Source organism: Aquila chrysaetos, chromosome 6, assembly GCF_900496995.4.
Source record: "Aquila chrysaetos chrysaetos chromosome 6, bAquChr1.4, whole genome shotgun sequence".
Lineage (NCBI taxonomy): Eukaryota > Metazoa > Chordata > Aves > Accipitriformes > Accipitridae > Aquila > Aquila chrysaetos.
Genome location: NC_044009.1, coordinates 40,519,528 through 40,544,555, shown reverse-complemented (window position 1 = coordinate 40,544,555; position 25,028 = coordinate 40,519,528). Strand labels below are relative to the sequence as shown.

The 25,028-nt window shown below is 40.0% G+C and overlaps 1 protein-coding gene across 33 annotated transcripts in view; it reads left to right on the top strand.

The window, feature by feature from the left end:
* The window catches only part of CLASP1 (cytoplasmic linker associated protein 1), a 197,955-nt gene that overhangs the window by 106,761 nt on the left and 66,166 nt on the right, over nt 1–25,028 (top strand). For 13 of the 33 annotated variants that reach the window (XM_041124188.1, XM_041124185.1, XM_030017978.2 and 10 more), the window contains 9 exons: nt 309–386; nt 3,010–3,177; nt 3,959–4,008; nt 5,188–5,358; nt 7,022–7,045; nt 15,004–15,111; nt 16,657–16,683; nt 18,424–18,591; nt 24,438–24,545. In XM_041124188.1, the coding sequence (XP_040980122.1) occupies nt 309–386; nt 3,010–3,177; nt 3,959–4,008; nt 5,188–5,358; nt 7,022–7,045; nt 15,004–15,111; nt 16,657–16,683; nt 18,424–18,591; nt 24,438–24,545 (902 nt within the window). The remainder of the gene's footprint in view (nt 1–308; nt 387–3,009; nt 3,178–3,958; nt 4,009–5,187; nt 5,359–7,021; nt 7,046–15,003; nt 15,112–16,656; nt 16,684–18,423; nt 18,592–24,437; nt 24,546–25,028) is intronic. The other 20 variants (XM_041124191.1, XM_041124197.1, XM_041124196.1 and 17 more) reach the window with 8 other exon arrangements.

The following is a 25,028-nucleotide window of genomic DNA, read 5'->3' as shown; positions in this document are numbered from 1 at the left end:
TTAGCCCTAGACTGTGCAAGATTTTTTAAGGGTTAAGAGAGTGTTTTTGCCCCCAGGCAGTTTTAAAAGCTAACTAAAGACTGACCTATGAAGAATGCTGCTTGCCTTTTCCTAGTCAGCAGTGTGAGTGAGATAAAACTGACTTGTAAGAGTAAATAAATAAAGGCTCCAAAGGATCCTACATGGAAATGGGAGGATGTGATGAACTATTTGTTCTTGGAGGTCAAGGCAAAATCAAATTAGTCATTTGTTTATAAGTGTGGTGCATCTTTCTGGACTGCTGGATAATGTTCTCCTCCTTATTTCAGACACATATCAGTGTTAGCTGAAACAATAAAGAAGGGAATTCATGATGCAGACTCTGAAGCCAGGATAGAGGCAAGAAAGTAAGTGGAAGCCATTGTTGGTGTCTTTTCTTCCTCCCCTTCTTTGCCCCTATTGTGTCGTGAGTCAGTGGTATTGCATGTTGGAGACTGAAGTCCAGACAAGTTACCTTCACCTGGCAGTTGATGTCACCTTTCCCTTGGCTTCAGTGGGAGTGTGCACTTCAGCAGATGTCGTCATACAAGATGATCACATGGGGCTGAGTTATCTAAGTATCACATCTTCTAATGGTGCTTGTTTCACTTTGTTCTTGTAATATTTTATTGGCTTTTTATCTGTATAAGCAGGTAAAGTGCTTACCTGAGTTGTTCAAGAGTCTAGAATCGAGAACTAGTAACCTTGTCTTTCTCTTTGATGTTTGAGTTGCTTGCAGTTAACTGGTATTTCTTCTGTTCAGTGCAAAAATACTGTTATTTCTAATATATTTTTTCTTTTCTTTTTGGCCTGTATACAAGACCTAGGACGGAGTAATGCCAGGCACAAATATAAATTGGGAGAGGAGTGGCTGGAGGGCAGTCTTGCAGAAAGGGATCTGGGGGTGCTGGTTGACAGCAGGCTCAGTGTGAGTCAGCAGTGTGCCCTGGCAGCCAAGAGGACAAACTGCATCCTGGGGTGCATCAAACACCACAGCCAGCTGGTCAAGAGAGGTGATTATCCCACTGTATTCAGTGTTGGTGCAGCCTCACCTTGAATACTGTGTGCAGTTCTAGGCCCCACAATTTAAGAAGGATGTGAAGGTCCTTGAATGTGTCCAGAGGAAGGCAACAAAGGTGGTGAAAGGGCTGGAAGGAATGTCCCCTGAGGAGCAGCTAAGGACTTAGGGCTTGCCTGGGTTGTCAGCTAGGAGCCTGAGGGACAACCTCATTGCTCTCCACAGCTTCCTGAGGAGGGGAAGTGGAGAGGGAGGTGCTGGCCTCTTCTCCCCGGTATCCAGTGAAAGGATACATGGGAATGGTTCAAAGCTGCACCAGAGGAGGTTTAGACTCAACATTAGGAAGCGTTTCGTTACCAAGAGGGTGGTCAAACACTGGAACAGACTTCCTAGGGGGGTGGTCGATGGCCCAAGCCTGTCAGTCTTTTAAGAGGCATTTGGACAACGTCCTTAATAACATGCTTTAACTTTTGGTCATCCCTGAATTGGTCAGGCAAGTTGGACTAGATGATTGTTGTAGGTCCCTTCCAACTGAAATAGTCTGTTCTATTCTATTGTTATTTGCTACTCTTGAAGTAAAAGTCCTTGTGCTAGTACACTGCTAAATGGTATCCTAAATTAAGGAAATATTTTATGACACTGAAATAATATCTTTGTGTGTCTCTATAGGAAAGTTTAATATTTGCAATTAATTTTCTTCTGTTGATCTCTTGCATTTCCATTAATGTGATTGTACTTAAGGTAGTATGCTGATATACTAGGATCATGCTCTTCTGAACAGAACACTACATGTATTGGTTTTGTGTGGCAAGGTTTTGGTAGCATTTTTCTTCAGAAAGAGGGTGCTGTAAAACATGAAATCAATGAACAATAAATTTTATTAATCCAAATGCTATGTTATAAGCAGAAGTGTTTCACAGTAGGACTGCTTAAATCCTTCTGAAAGGATTTACGTGATGAACGTGTCCATCACTGTAAAAGACAGTAGGCACTGAGACTTCATAGCAGGTGACTAGTTAAGCTGAATAGACACAGCAAGGAGAATAGCATGAGACTTTGGAGAGTGTGCTTAATTCTCTCTTACCATGTTTCTTAATTAACAGCATGGCTGATTGTAAGACAAATTTGTTTCCTTCTAGTGATGTGAGAATGTATGTGACTTCTCTGAGGCTCTGAGGACTTGCTGTCACACACAAACAATTCTTGATTGATTTGAGCTAACGATCTTACTCTTAAACTGCGCATTAGTTGCCCCCTGAAAAGTGCTGAGAGTCTTAGTCTCCTTTGTGACAAGAGTGAATGGTGTTTAGCCATCAGCCAGGAGATTTGGACCAGAGAGGAATCCTTCCCTCATCTTAAAATGCACTTTTATTTTCAGCATGGCACTGACTGGAAGTCTATAGGAGCACCTCTTTCCTTATCCTTGTTATTTCTTCCCAAAAAGACAGTCAACAGCCTCAACTCAGTACAGAAGATTTGTCTCTGCAACATTGTAGGAGAGCTGTTTGTTAAACTTAAGGAAGAAAACAACACCAGCTGGTGCTTTCCTGAATCAGGCCCATGCATGTGTGTTCTCCTTTTGGCATGTTTTTGAAGTAATTATTGAGCACCCAGTCCCAAACTAGTATCAGTGTAGTGGGTCTACCATTTCCTGTGTACAGTAGACAGCCAGAGGGATGAGGGTTTCTTCTGTAATAAAGCTTTGTTGGCTACTTGTGTATTTATAATGCACCGAATGGTGTGTTCCTGTCTTCTTAACTTTCATTTGGTTTGTCTTCTGTGCAGCTGCTTGAGCAATACAGTGGGTTGAAGAAAGTGATATATCTTGAGTGTGTCATGGGGCAGTAGATGGTTAAAATGACTGGACTAATGAGCCCACTAATGCCAGTAGTGAAAAGGGCTCTGACTGCACCTGTGCCTCACTGCCCCCTAAAACATGACAAAGTATTCACAGTATTGTGCCTTGTTTCCAGGTGTTACTGGGGTTTCCACAGTCACTTCAGCCGAGAGGCAGAACATTTGTACCACACCTTGGAGTCTTCCTACCAGAAAGCCCTGCAGTCACATTTGAAGAACTCTGACAGCATTGTGTCCTTGCCACAGTCGGATCGCTCCTCCTCTAGCTCCCAGGAGAGTCTTAAGTAAGTCTTTCAATGTCACTACCTCTTGACTTAAACAACTGCGGATAGCTCCATTGAATTGGAGGGAGCCATCACATTGCTTTGTCTCATCTGGTCATTGTTTGACCTCAACACTCGGTTACTCCAAAATTTTTTTTTAGCCAACATTGTATTAAAATAAAAAGCCAGTGAAACCCTTTAAAAAAAAAATCATTATCTTGACTCCATAAATAATTTTCTAGGAAGCTTTTTGTGCACAGCAAATACTGTTAGTCATTCCTTCCAGGTGTGCTTAAAACAATGCTTGGATTGAAATTCTGTGTTCAGCATTAATCCTAGAGGTATAAGTCTGCCTCTTTCCATGTAAGAGAAGAAAAATTACTAAATTAAATTTCAGTTGAAACTGCAAAATCAGTATGTAACTCTTCTGCTGAATGTGTGTATTTTACTTTCTCTTAGAGATACAGTCAACTTAGGCTCCAAATGTCTGCCATTTAAGTGTGTGACCTATATGAAAAATATCCATAACTTACTGGTGTAACTTTTAAAATCTAGGAGAAGTGTTCTTAAAAATCTCTTCTTACTGAAATAATGTGCATACTAGTTTTTTTTCTTAGTGCTTTTGTAAAGAATTTCATGGTGGTACTGTATTTATTCTTAACTAATAAGCTTTGTTAGTCTATTCCTGTATATAAATAACTTCCTATTAACTCAGTTGTGCACTGAGGGAACAGGGTAGCACTGTTACTGATAACTATGAAATACTAGTTTTGTTTTAATAAATATTTATATTAACTTCTAGCCGTCCATTGTCTGCCAAAAGAAGTCCTACTGGAAGTACTACATCTAGAGGTGAGAACAGGAGCTGAAAAATGTGTTCAGGTGTTCCTGAGGAAGTGTGATGAATTAGAATGAGAATTTCAGACATAATAATATGCAAATAAAAACTTTGATCACTGTTTACTGCTCCTTAAGATGGCAGCTTAATATGTAAAATTTTTTAATTACTTTTGGGTTGTACACCACATTCTGTGCATCGACTGCTGATGCTTTTGAAAGTTGGTAAATCTGTTATTGCTTGCACCTGAAAAGAAGGCTAAAGCCTTGAAAATTCTAGCCAAGGTATGTTTAGCTGTGCAATAGCTGGAATAAACTACCGCTGATGCTAAGCCATACAGCTCCATAGTCTACTGGTGCATTCAGCTTTACAATTTTCTGTCATTTATTCTCTGTGGTTTCAGCACTTACTGGAGGCATTGTCTGCACACAAGTCCTACAGTGCTGAATTCCATCTCGTTGCTAATCTGTTTTTACTGTCAGATGGAATATTTAGGTGCAGCTTTCCTGTCCTAAGTAAATGCATACAATAATCTAAATAATAAATTTTAATACGGAATATAATAGACAAAACTTTGTTGGTAAATAAGTTGCCTTCTACACCTGACCAAGATCGGGTTTTGGCTGTTTTGTGTATATAGTACACCCTACTGAGATCTTTGATTCAAGAAGATGTTGTGTAACCTACTTGATTGTGCACACAAATGCATGTTTGCTTGCAGCTGAATAGTCAAGCTTCATGCATAAGAGGGTGAGCATCAACAAGTGATGGGAACAGCAGTCCTCATGAGAAGATGAGGTGTTGGGAAGGCAGTTAGTAGAACCTGGACTGAAGGACCTGCAGGTCTGTTTTGGCCAGCAACTCACAAGCTGGTGATGGGTACTGTGGTTGAACTTTCCCATCTAGGTTCTATTAGAAATTTCTTTATTACTGGCCTGGCAGCCTTTTTGATCTCAGCATTTAGGTTAGTGTCTGATAAAGTTCTTAGAGGTAGCATCAGGTCAGCATTGAAATATCTTTGCAGGCAGTGTGGGGAAGCCCACATCGCCCTGATAAAGCATTCTTAGTTGAGGTATTTGAGTGCCAGCAGGGAGTGTTAAAAATAGTACATTAAACTGCTTGTCAGGCTCTTTGAAGCACACAGCTCAAAAAATTAATCTTCTTTATTCTGGATCTCCCACTCCCATCTGCAGCATCTACAGTAAGTACAAAATCTGTGTCAACACCAGGATCTCTGCAGCGATCCCGCAGTGACGTCGATGTGAATGCAGCAGCTAGTGCCAAGTCAAAAGTGACGTCTTCTGGAGCATCCACCCCCTTCAGTTCTGCTGCAGCCTTGCCCCCAGGCTCATATGCATCACTAGGTAAATCTACATGTTCTTCTACTCTTGCAGTTAGCTTTCTTTGCTAGCAGAAAGTGCCTCGTAGTTTTATTTGAATATTAAACTATAACTAGAAGAACATATCTCTGAGATAGTTACCAGCTCTTCAGGATCAGTGTGTGATCTCTTGCCCTTTGGGATTAAGGAAAAAATTTGCAACAGAACTGACTTGAAACAAGTTCTTAGTTTTTGAATTGTATAATAGTCTGTGTCTCACTCTTCTTTCTGGGCAAAAGCAGATCTTATTACGATTCTGGGACATTGTTGAGGAAAATACTGACTGCTCAATTCCTTTTGACATGTCCCCTGTCTCTTCCTTCTCTTCCTTCCCTCCTTTCGTGAAACTGGTTTTCCGTTAATTGTTTTATGCTTTGAATAGTACATCTTAGTTAAGTTTGATCGCTTTGTTTTACTAAAGATGTAGAAGCAAAAGAGAAGTCGGCCTTCCCATTTTACTACACAGAATATAAGTATCTGTTCCTTATGCTGACTCTTTTTGGATTGTAGCCACATGGCATATTATTCTCTCAAAGCGTCGTATATCACTTTCAGGTGCCTCAGGGTTTCTTACAACAAAGTTTGCATTTGATCTTTCTCTCCTGGACATGCCGTTTAAGGAGGCATGGCGGAGGAAATGCAAGGCAGTGATTGACACCATATTTGCAGAGCTTCAACTTGGTTATGAGCAGAGCTGATCATCTGAGCTAGTTTCTCATTCTGCTGGTTTCATACTAATCAAATTCCAGACTTTTCATTGATTTATCTTTACAAGAGGGAGAAAAATCAGAAATCAGTGATCTTTATTTAAGCTGTGTAGATTGTCTTCACTGAGTCAGTTGAGAAGTTGCTTCTCCTTACTGTAGGGCATTTGGTCTTTAGTCTGATAAAATATGCTTGGTGAATTATGTAGGGATGGTTTCTATAGATTCCTTCTGTGGACAGGTTTCTTTCATATCTGAAATGTTTTACCTTGGCTTAAACGTGTTGGTTGTATTTGGTCCAGAAGTTGAATTCTTACTGTGATCTAAATTGTTCATACTTCATTCAAGCTTTAGCTACATTGCAGTGAAAATGTAATGCAGAATATGAAGTTGATCACATAATAGTGTGCTTTCAAGCTCACAAATGCAACCATTTTTAGTTGCGCTGTATACTGGATTCAGTGGCAAAACTGCTTTCGAACAATCTTATGAGGAAGAACAGAAGAGGGGGGGAAGTATCTACTAAAGTTGCCTTTGTCCTTGAAGCCGGGAGATGGAATACAGTGTTAGTCTTGCTCTTAAAACAGACCGTAGGAGAAAAGCAGCAAATGCAGTCTAAGTGATGCAAACATGGCTGCTCCTGAAGGAGCCTGCTTCCTTTTGAGCTGGTAGGGACATTTGTCACCTGTGCATTCCCGTGAGAGAAATGGTGAGGCAAACAACGAAAATGGAGTTTGGCAAAGGTTGGTTATTGCAGGAGGGGAAACCTGCAAGTGTGTTCTTCAGATACATCAAGCTTTGATTTGCTGCTCAAACTTTTTTCATTTCTTTAATTGTGCTAATTTTTGTGCATATTTCTGTAGCTAATATATAGTGCCCGCTTCTGTTCATGTTACTAATTTTCCCTATTAACCCTCTCCTTATTTTTTTTAATTTGCCTAAAGATGGTACTACCACTAAAACTGAGGGTAAGCAGTCTCTCTGTGTAACTGAGGTGTGTCCACAGTCGTACCACCCTACCTGGTCTCTGTTCTCGAAGTGTTATCTGGTTCTCATCCATGTTCACTGGTGACCTGCATGAAGTGTTGCATGGTTGTCCTGCTCATTTTGATGCCATGGGGTATTCTTCACTTCCTCTTTGAGCTCCTCCCTGCTAATAGGCACTAGTCTGCTTTTATGACTTGACTTCTGATCACAAAGCTGTATGTGGGTTTCCGTATTTAAAGCACTGCTTTTGGTTGAAGGTGACCTGTGCACAGATTTTAAAAAAACCCCAAAACCAAACCCCCAAACCAACAAAATAAACAAAAGCAAAAAAACCAATACAGGGCTTCTGTTTTCTTGCTCCATGATGTGTAAAGGTTTGCTGTGTTTTTCCATCCAAAGCTCAGGTCGCAACTGCCAAATGCTTTCGGGAAGAGACTGGGCAGCGAGAGAATTGAATGAGATGATCACATGGCAGAAAAATGAGGACAGTAAACAATGATCTCCAGGGAAGGAATATTTAGTCAACCTCTTTAAACCTGAGCACTCTCTTTTTGTTGTTAACTGAGTGAGATGACTTACATCTAAGATAGTTGGAGGAAAGGCTTTTTTCAAGAACACTGAGCCTGCTAGTTTGGGAGGGCTCCCAGTCTGTTTCTCTGGCTCGTTGCCAAAGCTTGTTCTTTATTTCTTATTTCTCAAGCAAAAAAGATCACTGGGAAACCACTTTTTCTGAGGTAGACAGGAGTTGAAAACAAGAATGTCTTCTACACAGAATGAGGACACCACACCACCCAACAAACCCATTTTTTCCTGATCCAAGTCTCTTTTCAAGGGATCTATTACTGTCTTGTGGGACTGTGTTCATATCCTTGATGGCTGCTTGTATTTGGATGTGGTGGTCTGAAAAGTGCCACTGTGCTGTTGTGACGTGTGTGTGTTTTTCTTACTATTATTGATACATTGATTTATTATTTAGAGGGAAAGGTCTCTACCATTTTTGGAACTGGTACTTAATCTCAGTGTTGAGAGATGAACTGGCTCTGCATCATGGGCAAGTGTTTGTGCTTTGTGATCTGTCAGTGATAAGGAATATGAAGTTGGCCTAAACACCTGTCTTTCTAAATCAATAGTGAATTAGATGAAAGTTCCAAATTGTTGTAATACTGAACTTTTTTTATTCATTATTGACCCTTCTTTTCTCTCTTCTTCCTTTCTTCCCAGTTTTCAAACCTTTCTTTTTTTTGGCCTAACTTTGAAATGTTGAATGTTTAATGTTAACTTATGAAATCCCCTACGCAGTTTTCAGTCCTCTCCTAGGCTGTAATGTTTGTGGAGGCCTGTTACAACAACTGTCTTCTGGAATACTTTTCTTTTTAGTTTATTAAATCCTTTACTGTCAAAATGCAAAAGGGTGGCTTATTTATTTTATTAGGGTTTTTTTTTCCCAATTTGGCTACATTGGAACCAGATTTGATTTGGTAAAAATCTGTAATAGAAACCAGCAAGTTGCTTGTGGGGAAAGATTGTGAGATGAACTTTCAGAAATAGTTTGCCATCCCCTTAATTGTTAAATGCCAGATCTCATCTCTTCTTTTTGCTGTAGGATTCTTTTTTGGGAGAGTGAGGATCAGGGAGAATTATAACATGGCACACTACAGCCAGAGCACTTGAAGGATGAGTTTAATCACTGTTCAAAACTCTTCATTTTTGTTTTCCTTTGAGACAGTTGAGGGAAAACCAGCCTTTGTTCAGGATTCAGTGTGTCCTACAGATGAGGGCTGAGAAAGGTCTTCTCCCAACTCTCTGATCTTGCAGAGTTTGTCAGGAACTACAGGGAAGCAAAACTTCATATTCTTGACATAAATGTAAAAATTAAGGGGGCAGGGGAAGAGGAAAAACATCCCCTTGCCCTGGAAATACCTGTGTGTGCAAGCGACACTCTTGGAATGTAAAGCAGAAATTCCATCTGCACTTGTGCACCTGGGTTTTTTTTTTTTTTTTGCAGGTCACCAGTAAGTAATTTAAGAGCAAATCCCTGTGGTTTTTTTGTGTGGTTCAGCTTGACATTAAATCTGCAGTCTGGTTCCCATCATGGCTTTCTGTAGCTACAGTGTAAAAGTTCTGCACCTTCCCCTCAGCCGGGAGCCAGCATTGTGTGAACTTGGCAGTTCCCATCTGCTTTGCCCTCAGTTCTCCTCAGTGTTTTGTTTTTGAGCCAGACTTCTCAAAATAGGAGCAAGATAGTGGGTTACACCAGTGGCAAGAATACAAGTTAAGAGCTGGGTATCAGTCCTTTGGTTTTAAGTAGTGTCATCCCAATTGACAAATGCTGTTGAAATGCACTTCCTTATGGAAAGGTAGCATGAATCTATTTACCACGTGCAGGTCTCCTGCTGCCTCTGTGCTGTGAGGCTGTCTTTATGCAGTGCTCAGTTATGTCTTGATTGCTCAGACCCTTCATGTATGGGTATCTCTTGAACTTCATTAAGAGCTTTGGATGCAGAAAGCTTGTAAGATCTAAACCTTTATAGTCTTGATCAGGACTTCACAGCTAGTGCTATGCGGGTAGCAGTTGTGCCATGTTTGTTATACCTGATTAAAAGAAAAGCTTGGAAAAGCTACTCCTTGTTTTATCATGAAATGGCTTTTCAAGGAATATTTAAGAGGTGCATAATGCTGACTTTCAGTACAGAGTAATGGTTCAGAGTGTTTCTGTTATCTGGCTGCCTTTTCTCAAAGTGAGCATAAAGACAAGCCCTTCAGACAAGCCTTTCTCAAAAGGGGGAAGCATAAATGCTGGTCTGTCCTGAAACTGGCAAGTTTAAAACAAAATCAGCAGTTTCCAGAATCAGTGGCACACTTTTTAGTAGTTTTTATGATTCACCAGAAAGGAAAGAAAACCTGGCTTATTATAGTTTTCAGATCACTTAAGCTCAAAAAGAGTGGTCTGCTCGGTTGGACATCTTGAGTGCTTTACCAAAGGCTTTGGGAGTAACACAAGTTTTAAGAAATCGCCATTCCTGTTTTCTTTTCTGCCTTAAAGCTCTCCCTTGTCCTCAAGGGCAAGGCTTGATTCAAAGGTATGACTGAACATGGTGTCTTAAATGGAAATGCTCAGGTAGTAGTTTCTTTGTTCTCTTGTTCCATTCCTTTGCAAGTGCTGACTTGATTTGCCTGTGCTTGTTGGTGTAGGGCAAAGTGGTGCCACTATTGTTCCCTCAACCTCTGCTTTGGAAGGATTTCTCATGCAAAACCCAGAGGCGGCATATGCTGATGGTTTCCAGTAAGGGTCGAGTGCTTCTTGGGGGAAATTATGGTGCAGAGTGAGGTCTTACACTAGTGTAAAGTTGGACGCGTGCTAAATATGCATGGAAACCATTCTAATGGTGGTTGTTAGAAGTTGTTTACAGATTTATAGGTAAAGTGTGTTTTTAATTGATGCGTGCATGTCTCTCAGATGTCCACATGTCATTTAGTAGTGACACAGCAAGGGGGGTCCTATAGGCTCTTTCAGGAATGTTTTTCTCCAAGCAGGGGAAAAACACAGTGCTGAGTAACCTAAATGGTTTAAGCTGATCCATGGAGAGGCCATGACTGTCCTAGTGCTTCCATATATAACTTGTGTGGTTGTAGGTATCGTTATTCACAGCATGGAACAGATTAAACTGAGTTGTGGAGTTGTTATATACAATTTCTAGACTCTTTGAAAACCTTTTCCTTCAGTGTAATATGCAGGCTGAGTCTCACAAAGCCTGTGTCTGTTCTGAGCACTGGGGATGGAGGTGCTGCAGTATCCACCCAGAGGAGCTCAGAACAATACTGCTGGATGAAGCCTCTTGTAACGCAAAAACATTATAGAATCTTCCTTCACTTGTTCCTTTTTAAAAAACAAAGTAACCTTCCTAGGTTTAGATGTATGTTAGGCATTTCAGGGTTAATTCTGATCCATTGATTGTTGTAAAAATGACAGTAATATTAAAAAATAAAACAAAAACCTCCTAAAAAACCCACAAATGGTTTCTTAACACAAAGCATTTATATGGAGTCTTTCAAAATACTTTCTGTACCAACAGTGATGTGTCACATGTCAAATTTAGATCAAGGGTTTTTTTTTCTGGAAATACTTTTATGGTTTTTGGAAACTAGTTGGGGCAGTCTTTATCTGTTCCTTTGCTGTGCTGCTGTTGTCAGGATGCAGTAATTCTTTTAAAAGCAGCAGAAAAATAATGGTTATGAAATATGAATTGCTACATCTGCAATTTGAGCTAGATATGGAAACAAACCCACTTGAAAGCAAAGTAGTTTTGGGAGGGGAGGTGTTTGCTTGAATTTAACATAAAAAAAAGTCTGAATAACTTATTTGATATGTTATTTCCAGTCCTGCTTGAAATGAGTTTTTCTGTCTGGCATAGAATGATAGAGATAAAGCCACACAAATAGTCCTATGTGCAAATAACTCTTGGATGTGAATGCAGACTCTTGTTTGCACATTAAATTCTTAACGGAATGTAGTAGAGATATTTGTATTGTATAGATGAACTTCTATATATACATGCTGTACTTGGTATAATATATAATAAAAATATTGATATTTTGAAGCCAGACAAATACTGATTCATCTTGCACTACTATAAATCAAGTAGGGTTTGGATATCATAAGACTAATTTAAAAGTTGTGCATGTATGTGAAGATAAGTTAACATAGGAAACATCCCAGATCTCTCTCCAGGTTTTCCGTCTCGTATGGATTTGCCTAAAGCAATTTTGACTTCCAGTTGGCCACTTTTTGTTTTACGGCTGAAAACTGTACTTGGATAGGAAGAACTTAGAATCTTAACTTTTTTCTTGAAGAGTAGCTTTGAGTCACTTACTCTGAACCATTTGTATGCTGCAATCAAGATTAATTACCTGTATGAAAAAATAAATACATAGTTTTTAAAGTTCAGAAAAGAAAACTTTGGAAAGTACATTAACAATTCATGCTTCAAGGAATACATATAACAGATGGCACTTGTAACTTGTTCCTTGTAACTGTGTGAAGAATTTGACCTTGAATTTGAGAGGTATTTTTCCCCCTCATTTTACTTTATACTGTGGACTTTAAAGAATGAAGTACTCTTAGGGTAAGCTGTTACTGTACCATCGCAGTATTCATACCATTACATCATTTTTGTATCATGAATTTCTAGTTTTCTGCTATTCCTGTTATTTGCAGAATGCAAGTCCAGTGCAGTGTTAGTTCAAACGCTTGTCAGCCTTTTTAGAAGGATGAGAAAACCAGTATCGGTATTGGGACCTCTGTTCCTCCTGCGGAAGAGCAACTCTTCACCTCGCATTGTTCTCTCTGACACTCATTAGGCCGAAATCAGTGTGCAAATCTACCAGTCCAAAAGGAAGCAGAATTTTGTTCCTGAGCATTCATTCGTTCAGAAACTGCTGAAGTTGGTAGGAGTCTGTCTGCTAACTCTCAGGGGTTTCAAAGTAGGACTGAACTCTCAGTTTCTAATCTTGCTGATAATCACATGTTAGTTAAGTTTGACCCTTTGGTTCAGTTTTCTTTCTTAAAGCCCTCAGAATTGGTATCAGAAGCTAATCTTGGTTTCTCTTTATATATTTTTTTTAGGCTTTGTATTTCCTAAGGTGGGAGAGTCACTTATTACTTATTGTCCCAATTTTCTCCTTCTTCTTAGTCACCTGCTGATAAAGCAAAAAAAAAAAAAAAAGTTTTGTAGATGCAGAAAGAACAGAAAATTTTGAGGATCTTGAGTGTCCTCTGCATAAGAGGAGGAGACATCAGTCCCTTCTCACCCATTCTTGGCCCATACACATCACTAAATGTGGCTTCAAATGCCATTTCTGTGTAGAATGTTGAATTTCAGCTTGAGTTACCCCCCAGGACTTTCTGCACTGCCAAGGCCTTCTGTTGGTGTTCGGGAAGGATGTAAGTCAATTCCATTACTGGTTCCCAAGACTGGTCAGGTTTAACTATGTCTTGACTTACTGTTTTGTACTCCTGCTGCCACCAGTGATGCCCTCCTGATGTGAGAAATGAAAGGAAGCCTTGAGGCTTCTGCGAAGAGCGTGAGGTCCTTCTGCCTCCTTCCCCGTGTACACCTGCTTTGAGGCGTGCGGTGGGGTTTGGGGTACATGCCTTGTACAAGGCAAGTTGCACAGCGGCTCTGCTCATCTGCGTGTAGCTGTGCGTGTGCCAGACTTGCAAGGAATGGGAAGGGGCCAGCAAAGAGCTCTACAGCTGCCTCTGGTTGTGTATCAGGCTGACCATTTGTAAGGGGTGAATAATGTCTGAGAGCAGAGGCGATCTAGTCTTGCTGGTGGTAGGAACACCTTGGCAGCCAGTTTCATGACTGTTGGACCCACGTGGACATGCTCAGAGCTTGTTTAGTTGAGCCAGTGGTTAAAAAGTGGTTTGTTTATATTTTCCCAGTTTTTTGCTAATGATTTCTTCTATGTCTTGTCTACAAAAAATTGTTTGAATGTAGATATCTGTATCTTGCCTACTGAGGTATTTCAAAACTAGGTGCTGGTGGAGAGGTTTGAAGTACAGCTGTCTTCTAGGCATTTTTCCCCTACAAACAAGTCCAGGCTTTCTTCTCAAAGCTAAACATCTCCTTGTCACTTTGTCTGTCAGAAACTTGCAGACCATGCTATGAATATTTTGAGAGCTCAGAGATGAACAGAGCTCTCAATCCGTTCAGCCTGGGCTGCTTGCCATTGTCTTGTCCTGCATGTGTACCTTACGTGAAGTGACTTTTTTTTGGGGGGGGGGGGTGGGAAGTGTATATCTTCCTGTTCATATTTCTCTGTATGTTTATGGTGGAGACAAAGGGCAGGAGATGAATAACTATAACCCGTGGGTGCAGTTGTCTAGACTCTTCTCTTACCTGTTGTGGTTTTTTTCCTTTTATTATTGTGCCTGAAACTTGAAGTCATCCTCTGAATGCAGGACAGCACTGGCATGAGTCCTGAGAAACAGCTTCAGATTTGGCTGAGAACTGAGTTGTTGAAAAGTACTCATGGAGGCTGTCTTTGTGTTGCTCTTAATTATCATTTCTTTCCCATTAACTAGAGACGGATAATTGAAGTGTAGCACTGGAAAGAACATTCTGTAGGAAACAGCCCTGCCCCAGGAAGGGGATGAACTGATGACCCTGTAAGCTTTTCTAGCTCAAATTTCTGTGGCTTTTTCATGAGGAAAGGACAGAAAAAGGACCAAGAACACTTTGAGACTTTATATCCATTCTCCGCTTAAATAAAGAGCAGACACACAGAATCATTTTTCAACAATGTTGATTGTGTTAAATGGCACTCTCCATTACAAGTAAAGTTACACTGATCTCGGGATAAATATGAGGGAACTGTAAACAGCAAAGAAAATTCAATGAGCCTGAAATAAAAGCGTAGTCAGGTTGCGTTGACAGACTCTTGCAGGAGTGCATGCCAGCCTGCGCATGTAGAGCAGGATATAAAGCACCAAACTGCTAATTGGAAATCCCAACGATGGAATTTGTGGGGGCATCTGTCATGCCCGTGTCTGAAAGGGTGATCGCCTTGTCAGAAAGTAATGATTTGATGTAGGAAGCAGCATTTAGGAGACTGAAATTTTTGTTGTTGATCCTTTGTAAACAAGCTGCTATAGAAGAGAAGCAAAGGCTATAGAGAGGTAATATTTTTTTAATTAAACTGGCTGATAGCGTTACAGAAAGCAAAGACGTTTTCAGACTCATGGACTGTGACTGTTTCCACTTCCTCCGCTGCGTCTCAGCCAGTCTAATAAAAGATGTTGCCTCTGCCTGTAAAATTCTTTTGTAGCCTGGCTAATTGTGTGTATAGCAACCCTGCAAGCATAGAACAGCATGTTAGACGCTGCTGCCTTTGGAAGAAACCTATTAACAGTCTGATTGTCTTTGCATTCTTTCAGGTCGGATTCGTACAAGGAGACAGAGCTCTGGCAGTGCCACAAGTGTCACCTCAACGCCTGCTGATACCCGAGGCCGCAGCCGGGCTAAAGTAGTTTCCCAGTCCCAGCGTAAGAAGTGTTTTATTTTTCGGGGAGCAAAACAAATAGTTATTAACATGCTTCTCTTGAATTGTAGTAGCATCAGCTGAGGATTGGGCTCACTTCTGCTAATAATGTTTGGACGTGTAACAAAACGAGTCCCCACTCAGCCAGTGTGTGCTCTTGCTGACAAATAAGGCCCCAAATCTGAGTACTTAGTTGCTGCCTTTTTTTACTAGTTGTGCAGCAGAATTTTATGTTGCTGTGATGTGTAGGACTAAATAACTTGCACTGGGTCCCACTGAGACACCATCTGTGTCTGTAGCTGACTGCTGTCCTGGGTTCTTGCCCTACCAAGCTTCTCCTGCCTATGTGACTGTATTTCTGTATGTGTAACATGTGAGCTGTCTAAAGTTAATGGGATTTGGCATCAATTTAAAATAGGACATAACCTATTCTGTGTAGATACAGTGGAGATGGTTCTGCCCTCTGATTCACATGGCACATCTGCACTTTCTGGCTTCCTGGTGAGGCATGGTTTTCCCCAGGAGCTGTGCATACGGTGCTGCTGCGTATTTGTCATGTGTATCTAAGGAGAGTTTTGTCACTCAAACTTTAAAAGGAATTGGGGGGAGGGAGAAAGCCACTCGTGTTTTGAGGACCTTCAAGCTTGTGGGTAAGAGGAGATGGGGTTTGTGGAAAGACCTGTTTGTACTGAGGACTTGTCTTGCTTTGCACCCCTATTTAAAAGCTCTTCTCTGTTCATGCTCTCATTGCTTTGCTCTGTCATGCTGGAGGGATGCAGAAGCAGTTCATAGCATTGTGTTAGGCTGGGAGAGCGGAAGAGAGAAGAATTTTATTCAGGATGGAGCCAAATGGAAATCTTTACATTGAGGTCATGAAGGAATTTGGGCTTTGGTATCCTGATCTAAATTGATTTCTTCAGTTTTGAACCTAAAACTGATCCAAAGCCAGAAATGACCTTTTTTCCTAAACTTAGTTTGGTGAAAAATGATCAGACCAGATGAAATAAGTCTCAGAAATATTTAAAGAATAGTTGAGTATCCAAAGGTTTCAAAGGTTATGGGCTTAATTTTTTATAGAATGTCTTATGAAGCTTTAGGATGGTCATATCTGAACCTGCTGCCTTGGTCTAGTTTGCTGAGTGCTATTTTCAGCCTAGCCCAACCAGATGTGATCTTTATCCTTAAGCCAAACATTGCATGAAGTAACCTATGTATTCAAATATAATGTGGTCACAGGACCAAATTCTTCATGCCCACACAGTGGATAACCGTGTTGCAATTTTGCAGACTGGGCTGGCGTGTAATTTATAACAGAACTTGGGTCTTGGTGTGTTGGTTGACATTTAGCTAAGAAGCTGATCAACCTTGGGAAATTTTAGTTGCATCTGCATGTTAACTCAGTGCATTCTGCAGAGGCTTTAGGAGTGACATGTTTGTAAATAAATCTGTCTGTATTGTGTATAGCATAAACCGCATGCTGAATGCTGTATTGTCTTGCTGTCTTTTAATCCACTTTTTGCCTGTCCTTTGGTCTGCCCTCATAATCAAGGATCCAGATCAGCTAATCCTGCTGGTGGTAAGAAATGTTTTCCCTTTCTTGCTTTCTCACGTTATTTCCTTCACATTTTTTAACTGCTAAGCTTTTAGCTTCCTGCACTCTCTCCTGACTATGAGACTTAAAAAGCATTTCCTTAAAGTCGTAAATCCGAATGTGTATGGCAAGTGATTTTACTTTCTCGTAGTAATCAAACCTGGTAAGCGTACATTCTGTATATTGAAGCTGGCTCATTGCTGCAGCTTAAACCCCAGGTGCTTAGTTCTTCTTCCAGTTACTTCAGTGCAGCCCTGCTGATATTGGTGAGATTGCAGCACCGTAACTGAGAGGACTCTTGGCTTTTAGGATGTGGATGCTGTGTGTGACTGGCATCTGTCTCAAGTATTCTCACTTTGCGGGGGGACACGGGCATGGGACATGGATGGACACGGAGCCAGCACCACATACAGTATTGGAGTATATGATTTGATTGATTGAGAATGGCTTTGGCCAAGAAACTTGAGGGGGCAAGTAAGTTAAAATAATACGTGTGTTATGGTATTGTCCATGAGATTACTAGAATTGCATATCTTCTTAAATTAAGACAGAACAATCTTTAACTCTTGCTAGTCATAATGGTATCTGGAACTGAATTTTTTGTGAGATGTGCAGATACTTTTCAGAAAGAAACCAACATGAATATTGGTTCAGAATGTGAGCTTGCCCAAGTATGTTCTTGTAAGCTTTTCAAATATACTTTTCCTGGCTGTTTTAGCAAACAAATTGAATGTCAGGAATAGTAATATCAGCAGCAAATTTTCAGTGACTTTTATATACCTGAAGAAGCACAAAAGAGTCTTGAATCTATTACTCTTGCAGTTCTTTATGATTACCTTTAAGCTAGCATTACTTAATTTTTTAACAACTTACTAAATGAAGATCCATAGCAAAAAAAAAAAAAGTATTATTCAGTTCATTGAGTTAGACAGCAAGACTATTTCAGATGGAAATATCTGCTGCAGCTGGAATGTAAATATGTAAATAATCTTGCTTAGTGGACTGTCTTGCAGACAACATGGCTTGGAAGAAATGGACTATTCAAACAGACAAGGAAAAATAAAAAAGGCCCACTACTCAACTTACTAAAAATTTTTCTCCAGCTCAAAAATAACTAAATAGCTTAGGTTTAACCAATCACAGCTAAGTAAGCCAGCATTTCTACAAATGTGACAGGCTTACTTGGTTTAGTCTTTATTGTGCTGATCTGCTGCTGTTGAGATGGTATTTTTTTAATTTTCCATCACTGAATTATTGCAGGAAAGTAATGCCACCACTGCAGTGTAGCATGAAGATGCCTGAGCTACTTTGCAGCAGGTTACCAATGCCAGAAGCCAGCATGCTGCAGCATAGCTCTCCACACAGGCTAATTTACATTGCTTTGCAAGGAGGTGAAGCAGCCTGTCAACTCCATGCTGCTGCAGCAAGGCTGCTCCTGGCACATAAAGCTAATTGGGGTATTCATACACTGCAGTGTCTGCTTTGGTCTGGATCCCAGCTGGGCAGCGTGGTTCATATAGGCAGGGTTCCTGACGTCAGTGTTTGTTGTCCATGGGCTTTCCTCAATCTTCCTCGAAAGCCTGTGGGGAACACTGCTATTAATTTTCTGAGTGATTTGGGTCAAATTCTTAGATAGAGCTGATTGTGTTCCAGTTTTGCTGTCAGAATTTTTAAAATCTTGGGGGTTTTTAATTGTTTTTTTCCTTATTTCTGGTTCTCTTCTAGCTGGTAGCCGGTCTAGTTCTCCGGGTAAGCTGTTAGGAAGCACCTATGGTGGCCTGAGCAGTGGAACGTCCAGAGTCCAGCCAGTGCCATCCTCTTCAGAGAAGCGCAGCAAGATCCCTCGGAGCCAGGGGTGCAGTCGAGAGACGAGTCCCAGCAGAATAGGACTAGGTAAGAATAGTCACTGCAGTGACATGCTGACCGGCGTGCTCGAAGGAGGGACTTTCCTAATCAAGGAAACTGTTCATGTGTTACTGTTGTTCTTCTGAGTTTTTCAGCTGGCAAATTGAATGTGATTGTGGTTTGTAGGAGAGTAATTTTAATTTTCCAGGTTGAGCTATAGTTTCAAATTAGGCCTAAAGATGTCATGAGATGTCTTCTGTTTGAAATTCAACATGAGTGATGTTATTAGATCAGGCAGCAAAAACAGTTGTCATGATTAACCATCACAGCAAAAATACCTCATTTGGCATCAACGGCTTAGTCCTAAAACAGGTTGAGCAATCTTTACAGTCAGTTGGAATCAAGGGCAAAAAGCACCTTCTTGGATTATTTTAGAAATTTTGCTGCTTAAATGGTTTGCTTCTTTCTTCCTTAATATCTTGGACCCACTTTCTTAGATGGCATTTTAGACTTGTGCTTTAATTGTTCTGCTTCCAATATTCTTGTCTCAGTGACTGTTATGTAAATATTCTATAATAGTTTTTATTTTCAAATTTATCAGCAGACTCATTTTTTTAAGTCAGGTGAGTAAGCATCATTATATATAAACTTTTGTCTATCTGAATTGAGGTGAAAAGGTATTCAATGTGCTGTCTGAACAAGTAAATATTGTTTTCATTTTTAAATGGAAATGTTTTCATAAGTTTGAAGCTTATGTAGAACAGCAACACTTTAAATAATACTGTTACTAAATTATTTTCTATCTCCAAAGAATTTACGAGTAGGTTGAAATTGATTGAAATTAAAGCCCTACTGTTGTCAATTTAAATTTTTAACTATTGCCTTAGCAATGTATTTTACATTTAAGCTACCTTTCTATTTAGAGTTTGTTGTTAATAGAGAAGTATATTATTCAATACATTGAAATGAATTTAAAGCACCTGAGTGCATATGCTGTTATGATTCATAAAAATACTTAATGTTCATTGTGATTATTTTTCCAAATTCAATGTTCTTCTCATGTCTGATCTATTTTATGGCCTCTGTATGAATACATTGTGCTTTTCTGTTCATTGCTTTTAGAATGTAAAGAGCTTCCCAAATATTAGAGGTAATTGTTCTGCTATCACTCTGCAGAAGGACATTGTTTTTTAGGAGGAAACAAAGAATGATGGATAGTACCATCACACATGCATAACCTGATCGTCACATTATATGGTCTGATTTGAAACAGTCTCAAGCATCTGAAGGGAAATTGCCTTGTGTAAAATCCTCACTCTTGGGTTGACTGCTTTCAGGTATATTAAGGGAGCCTTGACTTCTTTTGAAAGTGTAATTTCTATCTCACTGCTCTGATGTGCTCCCTGTGAACACAGTCAGTGCTTGTTCTTTGGGATTGGGAGAGAGCTCTGACAGATATATCAGATGTGTGGCTTCCACTCAGCCCCCTGAGTTGATGGCCAAAGCCTGTTCTCTTGGGCTGTTACGGGAACAGGAGAACCTGACACTTGTGTTGCCTTTACTACTAGGTTGCAGAAATTCTGTCTCTTGATTGGATCATGAACATGGTAATATTGGCTGGGATGGAGATAGCTTTTGAGCTGTCATTTTTATATCATTATTCCATTGTGTTTATTACTTTATAACATAGTAGCTAACAGTACTTTATGCTTGCTTATTGTGTTGCTTCAGTCCCTATCTGTCCTTGACATTTTTTTCATTTGTTCATTTCATTAAATAGACTCCCACTCACCTTGGTCCTAAATATGTTGATAGTCTTTTTCAGAGTCTGATTCAAGAAAGTGCTTGGGCACACATATGACATCAAAAGTACATGCAATACTTGAGGCTTTGTGGGATTATTTATGTATTTGATACGCATGTGCTTATCGCATGGGCTGAAACATCTCTTAAGTCTGTGGTCACATTGCAGTGCAGTGGGTGTTGAGCCATCGTGCAGATCAGACTGTTAGAGATGGGTAATTCCTGGATCCTGTTCATAAGTCATCCATTGACTTGTATAGTTTTTGCGGGGGTGACTGGGAGTTGCAGCTGGACCAATGCTGTGTGCGCAAGATTAAGCAGTTGGGCTTTATACAGGAACCACTCACTGGAGTTTTTCAGGCCCTTCTGGGGCAGTAGGAAGCTGATAGTCTTTGCATGTGGATGCCCGTTAGCATCAGTACCTTGCTGCTAGCTTAAGATTTCCACAATGACCATGACTATATGTGAAGTATGTTCCTTCTGTATGCTGGAAACCTTGAAATACATTGTTTTCCAAGAGGCAGCACAGCAAGGCACATTTGGCATGCTGAGGTCCTGTGTGGTCACCTATATGGCCCTGCTCTGTTGCACTTTTCAGTTTTAAGCTTGCCTTTGCTGTCTGCTCAGTGGAGATTTACTAGTGGTGATACCCTGTTCGGGAAAGAAGAGTATAGTCCCCTTAGTCTTGAGCTTTTCTTTGGGCCCCTTGAAGGAGATCTCTTCAAAAAAGGTGATGTCTATTTCCCAGAGACTGAAAGTTTATCTGCTTGAAGTTAATTCTGTTGGATGCTCAGCAGATCATGTGACACAGTTGGATCTGAAAGGAGTGAGAGATTTGAGATTGTCATTCTCCAAAAAATAGAGCAGGCACAGCTGGCTATCAATTTCATGCAGCAGCACTCTTTCTGTTGGGGTTATGCTGTGTGTGTTCATTGGAAAGCTGAAGGCAATTCTTGACTTGCCTCTAGTGGGTGTACCCCACTGCAGATCTTTCCTTTGGCTGTTTTGGCAGCATTTGCAGGCTCTTTAAAACGCTTGTATTGATGTAAAAGAAGCGTCTGCTGATTTTTAGTCTCCACTTATGAATCATTAAAAATCACACCCTAATGAAATACAGGTTTCTTCCAAGTGGTAGATTGGTAAACAAGGGGCCCTGTTGAGTTCTGATGGTCGTATTTGCATCTGTTGGGTTCCACTGGTGTAAGACAGCCTAATAGTGTGTTTTAATAATGGTGTGAACCATATCCAACTGATCTGACTTTTCAGAAGAAATTGGTAAAACTTAAATGTACTGGACACATCTAGAAACTTGGGATTTTATTGAAAACAACCCACCCTTGTCCTGTCGTAGGCTCTCAGTCCAGAGCTGGCTGTGGGCACACTGTCTGATTTCATCCTGCCTATTCCTTTTAATCAATTTTGCTACTCATTTAATTTCTGCCCAGCTTTTGGGGGTTGGGAATTATGAAATTGAGACTTACGTCTGTCTTCTCTGCCTTCACTGCCTGCACTGCAAAGACAGGCTGTGACAGTATGAGACACTTGTCTAAATGACAATACTGTTGGCCCTTACTGCTGGCAGTGCCCAAAGAAAATAGTCTGAGCAGCTGATACCCAATCTTCCCTACACAACACAGCAGTAAAAATGTGAGGCAGGTGCCTGGGAGTCCACAACAGACTCATCATTCACTTTTTTCAATCCATTCTTTTCCTTGCTTTTGTAATTGTATCCAGTAACATGCAAACCTTTTGACCATTACTCGCAAAGTACTCTGTGTTTGGGTGCTCTGTTTGTGAAGGCAGTATCATGCTTCATCTGTGGCATTGTCCTACTAGTCTATTTCCATGCAGTTAAAGTGCATTTTCTTCATACTTCTTGCTGCTGCTGTTAGCTGTTATGGAAGGAGAATGTACTGTGTGCATCCATGAATTTTTTTTTTTAATCATTCACATCTCTCCCTCTCTAAAGAGCCTTTGCTGGTTTTAGTAGGGTTGTATTATAGCAAAGATTGACAGATCTTCTCTGCTTAAGAGAAATGATTGCTGGTGCAAACCTGATGTGAAGGCTGCCATTATTTACGTATAAGCATGAAACCCAAGAATGAGAAGTTTGCTTCTAGTGAATCCTTAATTTCAAGCAAGTATTTGTGTGGAAGACTTTAGAGTGTTACTTTCACCTGTAGTTCACCTGTCAGCTTTTTTCTTTGTGCATCTGAGGTGGGATTATTGTATTCATGGACCCTAATTTCATGCAGTTTATATAATTTAGTCTGTTGTCTTTATTATAAGACCATCTAACTCACTCAGAAGTTTTAGACATTATGGTGATGTGATCAACTTGTTCAAGAGCTCATCTTGTATTGTCTGACATCAAAGGTGAACCATCAGAACCATTAATTCATCTGAGCGGTATGAGCTGGGTTTTGCAAAACTGGGAAGGATTTGACAAACCAAGAATCTGGCAGTAGTCTATGTTTTAATTTTAAAGCCTAAATATGAAGGTTTCTATTTTGTTCTGTACTGTTTTGCTTGAAAGGATACCAACATACCCAGTGTATATGAGCCCACAGAAGCACTGTAGGGAAACTTCATTAGCTTGAGTCTAGGCATTTAAGTTCTGTATACAAAACAATAGATATTGATAAGAATATATATGTTCTGAAGCATGCAAATGGCACCATTTTTAGAAATGTGAGGATACTGCTAGAGTATTAGTATAAAGCAGGTTCATGTTATGCATATGTGCCTCTGCTACACTGTCATCAAAGGTGGTAGATTAGATTTTACTTGGTGCGTGAGAAAATTCTTTAAAGGCTTTTCCTGAACACTTAAAATATGTTACTGCCTTTTCAAAACAGCAAAGGAAAACCCTCTTTAGTCATTAAATTCTTCAAGGTAAACTCATGACAATTAACTGCTATTCCTTTACCTAAGAAAACATTGTGTTCTCTACTGGGCATAAAGCTAATAAGGTTCTGCAAACATATTTCATATCAAAATGACACAGAATTTGCAGAGAAATAATTCAGTTTTAAATACCTAAAATACTCATTTTTATACAATCATAAAATTAAAATCCTTGATGTTAAGCAACCTTTGAAGGGCCTAGCTCTGTTTTTCCTACTTGGACAAAACTTCAGCAAAGTCAGTGGGATTGCTTTTTACTATGAAAGCAGCTTAATCTTCTATCTTCTGCTTTGCATTTGGCCAAATGAAGAGTGTGTGTATGATGCGTTCCTGTGGCACAGCTGATAGGCAGGAGCCTTATTAGGCTGTGGGAAATTGAGCACTTGATAGCTGCCAGACAAAAGATAAGTCTTGTTGATGTAGGGTTTTGTCAAAGTAAAGAATACAGTTTAAAGTTCCCTTTAAGTGTGCATGTGTCTCAATCTGTGTGCATATAAAACCATAAATATAAGGTTTTAGAAATGTTTGAGGAGCAAAAGTTTGATAGCTTCTGTTAAAAATCTGAAGCTGCTGCTGTCTTAAAATTCAAACCACTTTTTAACCAGTCTTTCAGGTATTTAGTTTCTAAATGCTTTTTCCCAGTGTCTTTCATTGGAGAAAAATATCTCTGCAAGTCTGTACAACATACCTTTTTTCCTTAGGATATTTGTTCATGGCAAAACTACCCTTGTGAAAGGGAAGTCTATGTAAAAATAGCATATTGGTATTGTGACTACTTTAAAAAATTTTTGACCTGCTGTTTTGTTCCAGAAGGATGTTTATCTTTTAATTAAGGAAAAAATATTCTAGAAGGGTATCTTTCAGCCTCGTCTGTTTTGCATGTTTTGTAACAGTAGAGCCCTTCTAAACGATTGAAGATTCCTGCTCTACTTGAATAACAAAACTTCAATTGCTTAAGAAAAAGCAGACTGTCAACCAGACATTTAATGCTGCTGAAATTTCACATCACAAATGCAGCTCAGCATGTGAGGTAGTTGGTTTGTAAAGAGCCTGAGCAGGCTGCTGCAAATTATAATTACTAATGTAATAATTACCGTAACTAACAGAAATGTGACTTGACTTTGAGCTTTCTGTCCTCATTAAACTTGTTCACCTTCTCTGAAACTCTCCATGCTGCATGCTAGCACGGAGCAGTCGTATCCCCCGACCCAGCATGAGTCAGGGGTGCAGCCGTGATACCAGCCGTGAGAGCAGTCGAGATACAAGCCCTGCTCGGGGCTTTCCTCCACTTGGTGAGTACATGTAGGCATTGGAGCTTTAAGGGTCAATATTTTTTTCCTTTTTCCCTTGTTCTGATTGCCCTTTCAAGACACCGCCAGGTGGAATGAGCTCGTTTCCTGTCCTCTGTTGGATTCCTGACACACTCCCCGTTTCCAACCCTGTTTCCCTTCTGTTTTCTTCTGCATGCTTCAATTCCGGTTCTCAGCATTTCACTGTTAGCAGGAAAATAGTTTAGTTTGAACTTTTGTAATTTTTAGTTTCATTGAATCAGCTTGTATGGGGCTGCTGTGCTTCACTTTACAGCACTGATGGAAATCTATGGGAGAGCAAGCCTCTGTTTTCTAGGTCCCAGTGAAGTAGTCGGTAGCATCGTAGCCTGTTGTTGAGTGACTCTGTTCATGATCTGATTTTCTTACAGCTAGGTATAGTAACAGTATATAATTTCTATACTAAATCCTCCAATAGACATAGAAGCTCTTTTTTTGTAGAGGTTT